Below are 11,697 nucleotides of genomic sequence, written 5' to 3' on the forward strand. Positions count from 1 at the left end.
GAGACATCAGTGCCCAGGCTGGCACGGGGCTGGGCAGGCCCAAGTCATGCCAAGGCTCCATGCTCAGCAGGTGAATGCAAGAGCACTGCAGGGAAGCCATCACTGTCTTTTTTGACTTCTGTGCATCACACAACACAACAAGAACACTGCAACACTTCCAGCACAAGGGCTGTGAAAGGACCTGCTCAGCTCCCTCTGCAATCCTACAGACACCACACCAAAGTGTGGCCTAGCCCACAGACCTCAGCCTACAGTGCCAGAACCATGTAGCTATAGGGAAACTACTTGGAATTATGAACTGCATAAATCGTGCTGCCATCTTTCATCCTACAGGCTGCTCAAAAGAACATACTAACCAGAGAGTCCACATGCTCTGAGTTAGGCAATACTACTGAAAGAAGCAAAAGAAGAACTTGAAAACAAGCTTGTCAACCCTGCATTTCTGAAAAAGCAGTGAAATTTATCATTTATTCAATGAATTTGGCAAGGACCTGAGAATAATCAGCCTTTCTCCTCAGACAAAAGGACATGGAATAGTTGAGAACCTGCACTCAGCTTTTCTGCCTCTTCTCTCATTCAGATAGGCATCATTTTCAGGGAGAATTCTTCACCACTCTGTTCACAAGTTACTAAGCAGTGCATCAAACAATCTATTTCTACAACTCTGTACAAGTCTAATGTGCAAATACTTTCTTAACCCTCCTGCAAAATCTGCTAGAAATACTAGCTTTATTCCACTTCAAACAAAATTAAAGATTTAAAGAAAAAATACATATTTATGCCTTTTCCTAGACCCCACACACTATCTTAGAAGTAAAACACCAGACAACCAGTCATGAAGATCAGGTACAGATGAAGCTTTTTGTTCAACTGTAGAGATCAATTACCTTTGTATTTCTCCAAGTATTTTATGTATCAAGCACACATAACATGGCTGCTCCAAAACCAGGGCACTCCCAACAATCTCACCTGAAAGTGGCACAGCGCTGGGCTCTGGCTGGGCCTGGCAGCCGGAACACCTGGGCATCGTAGCCATCATAATCCACCTGGATAGGCAAGGCATTCTCAGCATCCTTGGGAGCTCCTAATGCTGAAATAAAAGTCATACAGCACTGGAACATCTTTCAAGAATGCTCAAGATCTGCAAGGCAGAGTATCCACCTCTGAACCCTCAGGAAAGGATCTGTTCCAAAAGAAATCCCGAAATGTCACAAGCAGAGCAGCTGGAGCAGCTCAATTATCAAATCTGAATCAGGCTGGCTGAGGCCATACATCCTAATTACCCTATCTTTCCCCCATACATCCTAGACACTAAATGAAAAACTGCCAAAAAGTCAACTGGCACATGCACATTAGCATCCCAAGTAACAAATACAGGAAATACTCAGATATGAGTTTGATGGTTTTCTGTAACAATTGTCCCTTCCTTGTGCTGAAGTGTCATTGTCTTCCTGCAGCTGTTTGTTACTTTTAGGTGTCAGAGGGATAGATCATTCCAGAACAGAATTACTTACAGGCATCACGATTATTTTTTGCTTTCTCTGTCAGTGGCTGGAGGGTCCAACAAAGGAAGTGTGAAGTGACCAAAAAAAAAAAAAAAAACCAAGAAAGAAATTTAAAAAAAAAAAAAAGGAGCAACAGAAAAGACAGAGGGAAGGGAGTCAGTCAGCATGTTCTAAGGAAACATCCCCAGTGTGACCAAGAAGACAAAATTCAGTTTGCTGACTCAGTGAGGCAGCCAGACAGCTTCAAAAATATTAAACACTGATACTTGGTCACAAACCTGTGTGAAAAACACAATGCTCAACACCTTTCTTCCTCTCCATACAGTTCTTTGTTACAGAATGAAACTAATTTTTATGATGGCTAAAACATTTATCACCCAGTTTTATCTAGGAAGGAAGACCTCCAAACTACCTCTCAATCATAATCCCCACAACAAACCTTGCAGCTTTGCTTTCCTAGCCTTTTGAAACTAAAACTTAGTTTCAGCTGCTGGAATACTTGTGATGCTTGGCTAGGAAGAGCTATCAGACAAACGAGTAAGAAAATATAAATCAGAAAGATTCCCACCTTCCTTCCTGCCAGCTTGATCCGTGGAGTGAAACTGTTACACAGGAGTTGGCTTTTGGATGTGTAGAAACTGAAAGAAAAAATAGTGTGGCTTTAAGAACTCACCACAGTTGGTTTACTACACAGTAAGCAGACCAGGAACCTGAGTCAGCTATTGGATAAAGGGATAGCTTTCTGTGCATAAAAAAGTATGGAAAAAACTGAGGGATGGTTGAGAGAAGCTACTCTTTGCCTAAAGACAGGGCTTTGATACTTGTACAGCCTCAATCTAGACACTCCTTAAACCTGCACTGTCCAGTTCATTTTCTCTTTCTACTGAAAGACTTCTACTGTCCCATTTACACAACTCTTCCTGATTTACACAACTGTAGTGATTCACACCAGCTGTTTGAAAATCCTGTCATTTCTGTTAGGTTGCATTAACGCCCAGAGCTCTGCAAAAGTAATGTAGTATTTCCTTTGCCTCATAAGGAAAGCAGAGGAGATAAAAGAAGAAAGAGAATTCAAGAGCTTATGAAGAGTAAAGCAAAGCAGAAGTGTTTAGCAAAAGCTGACAGAATTTACCTACCTATGATTTATCCAATGTGGGATATTGTAGTCATCACCCATTCGTGAGTCACCAGGGCCACAACGATTATGAAGCTGTAAGAGTAATTCAGAAGTAACTACCTGTATCCAGCCAGTCACAAAATGAGTAATGTTTGTAGCAGAACAAGAGAATGGAAAGCAGCCTTACCTTAAAGAGTGGTACAGCATGCAAGGGTTGCTCTCCCATGCACACCAAATCCACACCTATCCCTGTAAACAGACAACAGTGGAGTTCAGCTATCCAAGCAGGACTGATATGCTAAGACCAAACAGATCATCAATTTGAATTGAAGACCCAACATGTATTCACATCATATTATAAGAGGCAAGAATACTGAAAAATGGTAGTTAATGGTCCCATGGTACAGCTGCAAACCAACATACCTGTGGGGATTTAAGAAATTATTTTCCTAAACTAATGCAACTCATGCAAGATTATCCTTTAAGGGAAAGGTTTGCACAGACAGGTGAAGTTCTCTGACACAAACAAAAGGCACTAAATGCCTGTGAGTACTCTGAAAATCTGCTCATTTCAATACAAAGAGCATGTGCAAGACACAAGTCTTGCAGCTGTAACCCTTCCTCCAGAGCACACAGCTTACGGCCGATACTTTCTCACAGCCAGAAGCAGCTGGATCCCCCCCAAGCCCGTGTTTGCCCTCAGAGAGGCAGCAGGCTGGGTGATTTACCGTTGTCAATCATGCGCTGCTTGGTCAGGATCATGAGCAGCCTGTCCACCTCAAACACCCCCACGCCAGGGGTGATCACCACCGACATCTGCCCCGTGCGGTCAAAGTTGCGGTTGATGTAATGCTTGTCAAACACTGCCAGAGAGAAAGAGCAATGCTGTCAGAACACCCTGGATGGTTCTTTCAGAGCAAGGTGACCCCCTAACATTCCCCTCCTCTTCACAGTGTTAAGGAGAAAGTAACATAAGTACACAGCCATTTATTGGTAGGTGCTTCAATGGTTGTATTTTTACCCACTGCTCCTAACTTACCATTGAATGAAAGATTTATAGCCTCCAGGTAGTTCCCTTGTGCTGAGGTAGAATTGTAACCTGAAGGAAAGCCCTCTGGAAAAGTATTCAGAAAGGAGGAAAAAAAATCGTAATTCCTGTATATTATATTTTATATAATAAAAAAATCCACAGAAAAATTGATCTGTACTAAATACTATTGGTTCAAAAATTACAGGCAAAATTGATGTTAAGTTCCACAGAAAGACCGAGGCAAATTGCCCAGCCAGGAAAGCACTAAGTAGCATGACACCAGACTCCAACTGAAACTGGACAGTTCATAGACAAGCTAAAAATTTTAAAATATAAAAAGAGAGAGCAAAGGCTAAAAGCAGGGAAAGGAAGATTCTTGTACCTGCTTGCTCGAGTCGTACCAATACAGGATACTGGATGAAAAGCTTTTTAATCGTCACAAGCAAGGAGGTCCACTCCTCCCGCCTCTCATTCTGAACTACAACTCTAGAAAAAACACAGCCTGATGAGGCCCGTGAAAGAAGCTATGAAGGGAGCTGAGAGGGGATGAACAAACTATAAAGAAATGCACAAAAGGGTGCAATGGGTTGCACATACACTGTGGGACAAGAGGTGAAAAGAACTGGGAGGAAAACATACTTGTAAAAATCTTCATAAAATCTTCCCTCGTGATCCTGCCGAATTGATGCACGATGTGTTTCAGGAAACTCATCTGAAATGGAAGGAAAAGCACACCTTATCTCATGCTCTTCTACAGAAATGACTAATCTTTTCCAGCAAAAAGCTGTTATTTCCATTGAAAAATAAACAAGCAAAAAACAAAAAATAGCCTCCAGCAAGCAAACCAAAAACCAAAATACTTGGAGAAAATCAGTCCTCCCATACAATAAAAAACTGCTTTTAAACCAATATGACAACTTGAGTATGATGAGGAAAATTTGCAGCACTTTTCTATGTAAGGTTCTGACTGCAGTACTCTCATAACAAAGGCTGTGTACCTACTGTGCTTGATGGAGAATACTTTGAACATGGCAATTAAAAAAAGAGAAAAAGTCCCTGTCAGCCTGTGAACAACTTTCAAGAGATGAGATACGTTGAAAAAATGGAAACATGAAAATAGAGAATTTGCATACCTATAGATTTTGCTTCATAAAATGTTCTTGAAAATAAAACCACTGTCACTTCATGGCTGCAATTCTTCTCCTGTCCAGGAAGAACAAATGCAAAAAGAAAACATTAAAAGTCACATTTGGTAGAAAGTCATGTATATGCACGTATAGTAACAGCCTTTCTTCCCTCATACCTAGAAACAAAGGTAACTAACAAAACCTAGACTAGTTTTCCATCTGACTCTCTGAAATAACAAATGGTGTGTCCTGCAGATTCTGTGCTGCTTGGCTATATCACATTTACCAGGAGCACTTTCCACTAGTCTCTAAAGAAGCCCCTCTCTGTAGTTGCCAAGATTTTTGTTAAGAAAACAGTTTGTTTACATCCACAACAATTTGATATTCTGATGTGTTACTGTTCAGAGAGATGTCCCTAACAATTACAGAAAAATAAAAAATAAGCCTGAACTCAATCAACTATTTACCTTCCATTTTGTGAAGAGGTCAGCAAGGAAACCATTCACAGCTTTCTCAAAGTACAGATCCCCTGCAAAATAAAAATTTCCCGAGCATCAGATAACAATAGTTACTTCACCTACTGAAGTTAGATATGGGGAATATCTAACCCTAAGATTCTAGGACAGTTATATTTATTAAATGTCAAGCAGCTGTGTGCATAATAAAGGGCAATATTGCTAAGATAAGAGGGTAAAAAGATTAAAAAGCATGACTGTTTTATGATAAAAAGATTTAAAAGCTTTTTTTTTTTCAGAGGATGTAAACATGAGACTTAATGCCAGAAGGATTAGACCTTCAATTCATTTTTCCAACAAATTTGCAGCATGCTGGGAAAGCATCTGTACTGTCTTTTAGGGCACAGAATGCACAACTGATCCCCTGCTCTGATTTGAATAATTGCCCAGTTCCATATGCCTAAACACATGGTCAAAGGAAGTAGCAAGAGGTTTGCTGAAGAATTAAGCCAGAAAAAACAGGATGACACAGAGGAGTGACTCATTCTTAATGCCTCAAGTTGTAATTCTTCCAGCTGAAGTTACCAACTTCAACCTGGGCTAAGGCAGGTTTCACTTCCTCAATAAGCCAATGTCTAGAGAAATCTAAAACATCAAGGTCCTCTTTGCACAGGACTTCCAGACATTTCTGGCTTCAGGATTCACAAATTTGCACCTGCCCTCATCACCCAACACATTCATATCCATAGAAAACCTTTCCAATGCTCACAGCGATTTAGTAGCTGAGATAATGGCACCCAGGCTCTACAGGGACAGGAGAAGGATGGCACAGACAGGGACAGAAATGGGTGGCACTGCAAGGAAGGATCTAAGGAAAGACCACAACACACCCTGGAGCACTGCTTAGGCCAAAGTGGCAGAAAAAAATAGCAGTGGCAGTTTTCTAGCAGGGGCAGAAAGGACAGCTGCTACCATCCACAGTCACAGTACCTACGTACCATAAATATCAAAATCCCACATTTCACAGCTCATCTGGATAAAAATATAAACCATGGCAGAAGTGGAGCGGAAGACCACCTGCAAAGGAAGGCAAGACCTCATTTAAAACCAAATACATTCATTAGAAAGCCCAAATGAAGAGGCTAACTACACAGCAACTCATACAACTGTGGCCCTTGCATCACAGGGGATTTCCCCTCTGACAAGTTGGCATTTCCCCTCTAACAAGTCATTGCTAGTGCTGCCAGCACAGCAGAGCTGAAGTTTAATAATGATTTATTGTCCTGAACTTATTGCCATTCTTCACCTCACAACACAGCCAATTCTAATGATCCATACAAATCTGCAGGCAAGATAGAATTACAAAAATCCTGGCAGGCAAGGAAAAGGAGGGAAAAACTGCTTTCCCCCTGTTTCCTGAACTCTTACCCGGGTGTCCTCACTGATGTATCCACAAGTGACTTTCTCACTCTTTACCCACAGTTCACCTGCCTGGGCCCTGGAAGAAAAGAAGTGCAGAATATTTGAATATAAAGATTAGAGAGCCAGTATTTGAGCAAGCAAGAGAAGTACCAAAATCTGCAGTCAAGGATTACTTATTTGGTTAAAGCCTCATGTTTAACCCACAAGATGTCAAACAGCCATTTCCCTCTGATTCTGCACATTTCCTGGTCCCTGTGTCACCCCAAAAGCAAATGAAGTAATCCCCTCTCAACTATTAATACAGCTTGGAAAGGGGTAAATATTCTAAGAGATAAAAATAAAATTATTTGCCCTCCATCAGAGGCCACAAATGTAGCTGTCTGCCCTACTATTAGTTTCTTTTACCCCAAACCAGATAGAAGCTTTCCCCCACCCCATGGTGCAGACAGAAACCTGTAGATGAGTAAGAGAACAATGAAACATGAAGGATTTCTCAGAGAGAGTCTCCAGTTGGATACTGAAAACTCACCAAGCTAAAGCAATAAGTAACAGTAAGCCCTCAGAGGAGGCACTGACCTGATACCTGCAAATTCAACTTTCTGGGTGACATAGGCACATGTGCTGACCTAGGAAAGAAGAGTTACATGTGTTAGAAGAAGAGCAGGCTCAGAGGGAGAAGAACAATGTACATAGAAACCACCTGCACTCAAACACCATTTTTATGCCAGAAGTCACAGAATCCATTCACTGCAGTTACTACTAATAGCTCAGCCTACAGAACCTCTGTACCAGACAACAGAAAATCACTTTTAACACAGATCAACTCTAACTGGGATCATTTGCCTAATTCACTGTACTTAGAGGAGCTAAAGACTGCACTTCAGAGATGCAGGCAGAAGATATTCTAATAGCTGCTTATTAAGTGCTACTCTCAGAGAGGGGACACTTCAGCATACTTCTACTTGAAAAACATTTGGATTCAATTCCTTCCAAATGTAGGAAATCATTAAAATTCAGAACATAAGCAAAAAAAAACTCTCTACAGCATTTTCAATGCCCAAGGCAGTAATCAACATTATAGCAGTGGAGTAGGAAATGATGGGATTTGTTTTTCTACAACATTTACACCCATTTCTCCAACTCTGATGTGCCACTCACAGCACAAGATCTTCAGGAGCTGCAGGCACTGTCTTTGTCTTTCTGCATATTGCAAAGCAATTATTTTCTTTCACAGCAAAGAAAACATAAGGTTCACCACTTGCACCCTGCCCAAGGGCAGCAGGGGCCTTACCAAACTCTTCTTCAGCCTCCACATATCCCCACGCCCAATATACTGATCTTTAAATGTCAGCTCCACCAAGTCCAAGGTCACCTCCTGGGAAATGGATGAAAAACACTGCTTAGATTTTACTGGTTGTTTTCAGGAAGGGCCCATCAATCTGTTCATTTAATAACCAACTGTTACAAGAAGGGCCATTCAAAAGCAAGTCAGTATCCCTAAAACTGCAAGACAAAGGGGAAGCCCATACAAAAAAATAACAAAGTTGTGCATGTAGCTCAACTACTGTGAGCTGCAAAACATTGCATAATGTGATCAGAACAAGCCCAAGGACTAAATCTGTACTGCAAGTCTCAGTGCATATTGGAAGCTAAAATAATACAAATTACTGCCATTGTTCATGACAGTAAGTAAGCCTCATTTCCTGCAGATTTTTGTCTTGTGCAGAATGTAAGTTCTGACTGCAGCTCTTTTAATAGCTGGGACATTTACAGGAAATGCCTTTAAGAGGCTCTGTGGTATCAAAAAATGCAAATCCAGGCCATGGCTCTTCTTTTGACTAGGCTACTTTGTTTTTCTTTATTATGCCTGGTTCTCATAAACTTCTGCAATTTAAAAATATGTGAAATGTCTACATTTCTACCAAGCTCTGTTGAAGCAGGATCATAAGAGTTCAAAAAGAAAGCAGAGATTGTAGGGAGAGAAGAGACACATAACAAACAAAAAAATAATTCAAAGTCCAAGGCTCATTTTCTTAGGGAAGAAGACTAATATCTTTCAACAATAAATAAAAGCCTTTTTTACCCCCCAGAAAAAAAATGTAAATGAAAAGTCACAGGGCTCTGATTTGAGTCAAGTGATGGAATGGATGGAAACAAGTGGCCAAATCACACACCTTTGGGTCAACAACATTGACATGGACATCCTGGTAGGGCCGCAGGCGGAACACCTGTGCAACTGTCTGGTCCACACTTATTGTTTCTGCCAGAGAATGAGAAAGGACAGCAATGTCAGTGTCCCCAACAGGTTGCACGTGGTTTACAGGTACAAAACCAGCACAGGCAGACTGCCATGAAACACAAATTTCAGGCTAAAAAGCCAGGTTTGCTTAAACCCTACCCACATTACCCAAATAAAAGCAGATTTAGAACTAACTACCTGTTTTCTGTTAAAATTGTAATCCTTCCCTTGCTAAACAGACAAAGCATTGATTTTCTTATGAAATTAAATACACATGTCACAGGTACAGCCCAGCCATGTTACCCTTCCTATGATTTTACTGTGCATAAGTCTTGAGTTTTACCTTTCTGCAGGTCTTCCTTAAGTGACTTCACTTGTAGAAGCAGGGGACTAGCATGGAAAAGAGAAAAAAGGTACACAAGTTGAGATATCAACAGTCTCTCTGGTAAATCACACACTCAAAACTATTCAGTAATATGAACTAGAGGACAAGCTAAAGAGAAACATGAATATTTTCTAGAAAGCTTCATACACCATCCTCTCCACCTGTCTCTCTGTCTTGTTCCTTGCACTCTTCATAATTATAAGGTATTCTTGAGGTAAAGATTATACTACAAACAGGAAACTAGGTCACACAAGAGCTCAGATCCTCACACAAGTGTACTGATGCTTTTCAGACAGAGGCTGCAGGATGAACAGGTTCATACCACAAGGCCACAAAATTTTATTTTTGCCGAGGATATACTGTAGGATAGGAGAATAAGTAACAGCAGATCTAGGAAGTGGATACAGGCATTGTCAATTCTATATTCAGGTGTTACTTGGCCTGTGGAAGATCAGCAAACTAACACCAAACACAACAAATTCCGTAAATTTTAAGGAAGCTCTCCTGCTAAATTTAACCTCTTTACTTCTCTTTAGGCAGAAAAAAATCAAGGCAGCATCCTGAAGCAAAGTTATATCAGCCCTAAGAGCCTCTCACTCTAGAAACCACTGCACATTAACAGATCCTTTCAGTGCTCCAAGCTCACTGCTAGCAGCAAGGAGAATTTACCTGTATTCATCATTGGGATGTGCAATTTCCACAACATCTCCCAGCTTGATTTGAAGAAATACTTTAGGATTCACCACCAGTTCATCATCTACAAGACATAAACGAAAGAGGGCAGTGAACAGATACATACTAAACACACACAACTGCATGTTTGCACACCACAGCTCAGCATACATAAATATACCAAACCAAGATGAACAGATCAGCAAAAGGCTTGCTGTCCCCCACATGCCAGGGTCCCTACCCAGCCACTCCTGCAGGCACAAACAACTCAAATAACAGAACTTTCACAAAAGAACTTTCTAATTTAGGCAACCAGAATCATCTTCTGTATTTTTCATACAACAAACACCAGCAGGAAAGCAGGCAGCTGTAGAATCTCAACAAGACTTATCAATGTGCTTTAAGTCTAGAAGTAGGGAGCAATCCAAGCAGTGGCACTGCTATTACTGCTCAGAAACACATCTAAGTGCAGTCATAAGTCACTGACATACATGTCACTCATTAGGGTGACTGAAACACTAGATTAAGAGAAAAGTGTTGCAAAAAAAGAGGAGGAAGAGAAAATAAAGCAATTTTATTTTTAGATACAATCTTGGTCTCTTCCAATAAATGTTCATTTATTTTGTTGTATCTTGTTATTAGAAAGAGCTTTCCAAACTCTGGCTGGAAATACTGCTTGTTACATCAAGGTTCCATCTTCACTCTTTTGTCAAAAAGATCAATAAAACAATTGCTTTCAGTTAAGAGAGTGTTGGTCTCACTGTTACGAGCTGGGAGATACTGACCACTGCCTCCAAACCCCTTCTTATGTATGACGAGCTTGTACACCTTGTTGGTTCTCATCTTGAGCTCCAGTTCCTCTCAGACGCTTCGAGCCAGGACGGTTAAAGGCATCTTGCATATCTACCACGGAAAGGAAAGCAAACACAGAGCTCCCGTCAGTGCAAAGCCACTGTGTACGCTGTGAGGTGAGCACAGCACACGAGGGTGCGGGACAGCTACAGGCACAGGCACGAGGAGAGAGGGACCTAAAGGTGCGCTTTTCAAATAGATTAAAGGGTTCAGCTTGCAGATGTGCTTTGCAGAAAGTCAATTACCGAGCTACAGAGTCGTGGAGGGAAAAAAAGACCCCTACAACAAAAATCTTAAAACAAGCTCTATAAGTTGGAAGTGACGCGGGTCTGGACAGAAGCGCGCTGGGTGCTGCAGCCGGCAGACCCGCTGCGGGGACGCCACACGGAGCAGGGCCGAGCGGAGAGCAGACAAACGCGAGCGGGTACAGTCACGGAACCGCCGCGTCCAGCCGGGGCTCGCTCACAGGGAACGAGAAGCGCATCCAGACACCCGAGGGCCTGCGCGGAGCAACGGCGAGGGGCGCTCGGGCACCGCCAGGGTCCTTACCCGCACGGGGGGCAGCGGCGCGGCGGCTCACAACAGAGCCCCGGGGGAAGGACACCGGGGAGAATGGCACGAAGGGAGCCCGGACACCGGGGAGAACGGCGCGAAGGGAGCCCGGACACCCCAACAGCCGCGGGCCCAGCCAGCCCCAGGGCCGCTCCTGCCGGCGGGGCCCGGCCGTGCCGGTGCGCGTCCCGCGGGCACCGCGCGGCACTTCCGCGTCCGGGGCCGCGCGCCACGTGACGCGCGCGCCGCCGCCGCGGGAAGGAGCGGGCGGGACACGCCCACCGCGGGGGCGGGCCCGGGGAGCACCGGCCCGGTGGGGGCGTGGCCATGCGGGGGGGCGG

At 42.8% G+C, this 11,697-nt stretch overlaps 1 protein-coding gene across 7 annotated transcripts in view; it reads right to left on the bottom strand.

The window, feature by feature from the left end:
* DEPDC5 (DEP domain containing 5, GATOR1 subcomplex subunit) overlaps positions 1-11,592 on the bottom strand; it is a 40,352-nt gene extending 28,760 nt beyond the window's left edge. For 5 of the 7 annotated variants that reach the window (XM_064392544.1, XM_064392539.1, XM_064392543.1 and 2 more), the window contains exons 1-20: positions 11,354-11,592; positions 10,738-10,855; positions 9,950-10,037; positions 9,239-9,285; positions 8,831-8,916; positions 7,948-8,031; positions 7,233-7,282; positions 6,663-6,732; positions 6,233-6,311; positions 5,247-5,308; positions 4,786-4,855; positions 4,292-4,364; positions 4,035-4,138; positions 3,662-3,736; positions 3,351-3,485; positions 2,810-2,871; positions 2,642-2,715; positions 2,074-2,143; positions 1,515-1,551; positions 970-1,090 (exon numbers count right to left, since the gene is read on the bottom strand). In XM_064392544.1, the coding sequence (XP_064248614.1) occupies positions 970-1,090; positions 1,515-1,551; positions 2,074-2,143; positions 2,642-2,715; positions 2,810-2,871; positions 3,351-3,485; positions 3,662-3,736; positions 4,035-4,138; positions 4,292-4,364; positions 4,786-4,855; positions 5,247-5,308; positions 6,233-6,311; positions 6,663-6,732; positions 7,233-7,282; positions 7,948-8,031; positions 8,831-8,916; positions 9,239-9,285; positions 9,950-10,037; positions 10,738-10,795 (1,445 nt within the window). In that variant the 5' untranslated portion in view covers positions 10,796-10,855; positions 11,354-11,592. The remainder of the gene's footprint in view (positions 1-969; positions 1,091-1,514; positions 1,552-2,073; positions 2,144-2,641; positions 2,716-2,809; positions 2,872-3,350; positions 3,486-3,661; positions 3,737-4,034; positions 4,139-4,291; positions 4,365-4,785; positions 4,856-5,246; positions 5,309-6,232; positions 6,312-6,662; positions 6,733-7,232; positions 7,283-7,947; positions 8,032-8,830; positions 8,917-9,238; positions 9,286-9,949; positions 10,038-10,737; positions 10,856-11,353) is intronic. The other 2 variants (XM_064392540.1, XM_064392538.1) reach the window with 1 other exon arrangement.
* Positions 11,593-11,697: the final 105 nt, after the last annotated feature.

This window comes from Passer domesticus, chromosome 17, assembly GCF_036417665.1.
Source record: "Passer domesticus isolate bPasDom1 chromosome 17, bPasDom1.hap1, whole genome shotgun sequence".
Classification (NCBI taxonomy): domain Eukaryota; kingdom Metazoa; phylum Chordata; class Aves; order Passeriformes; family Passeridae; genus Passer; species Passer domesticus.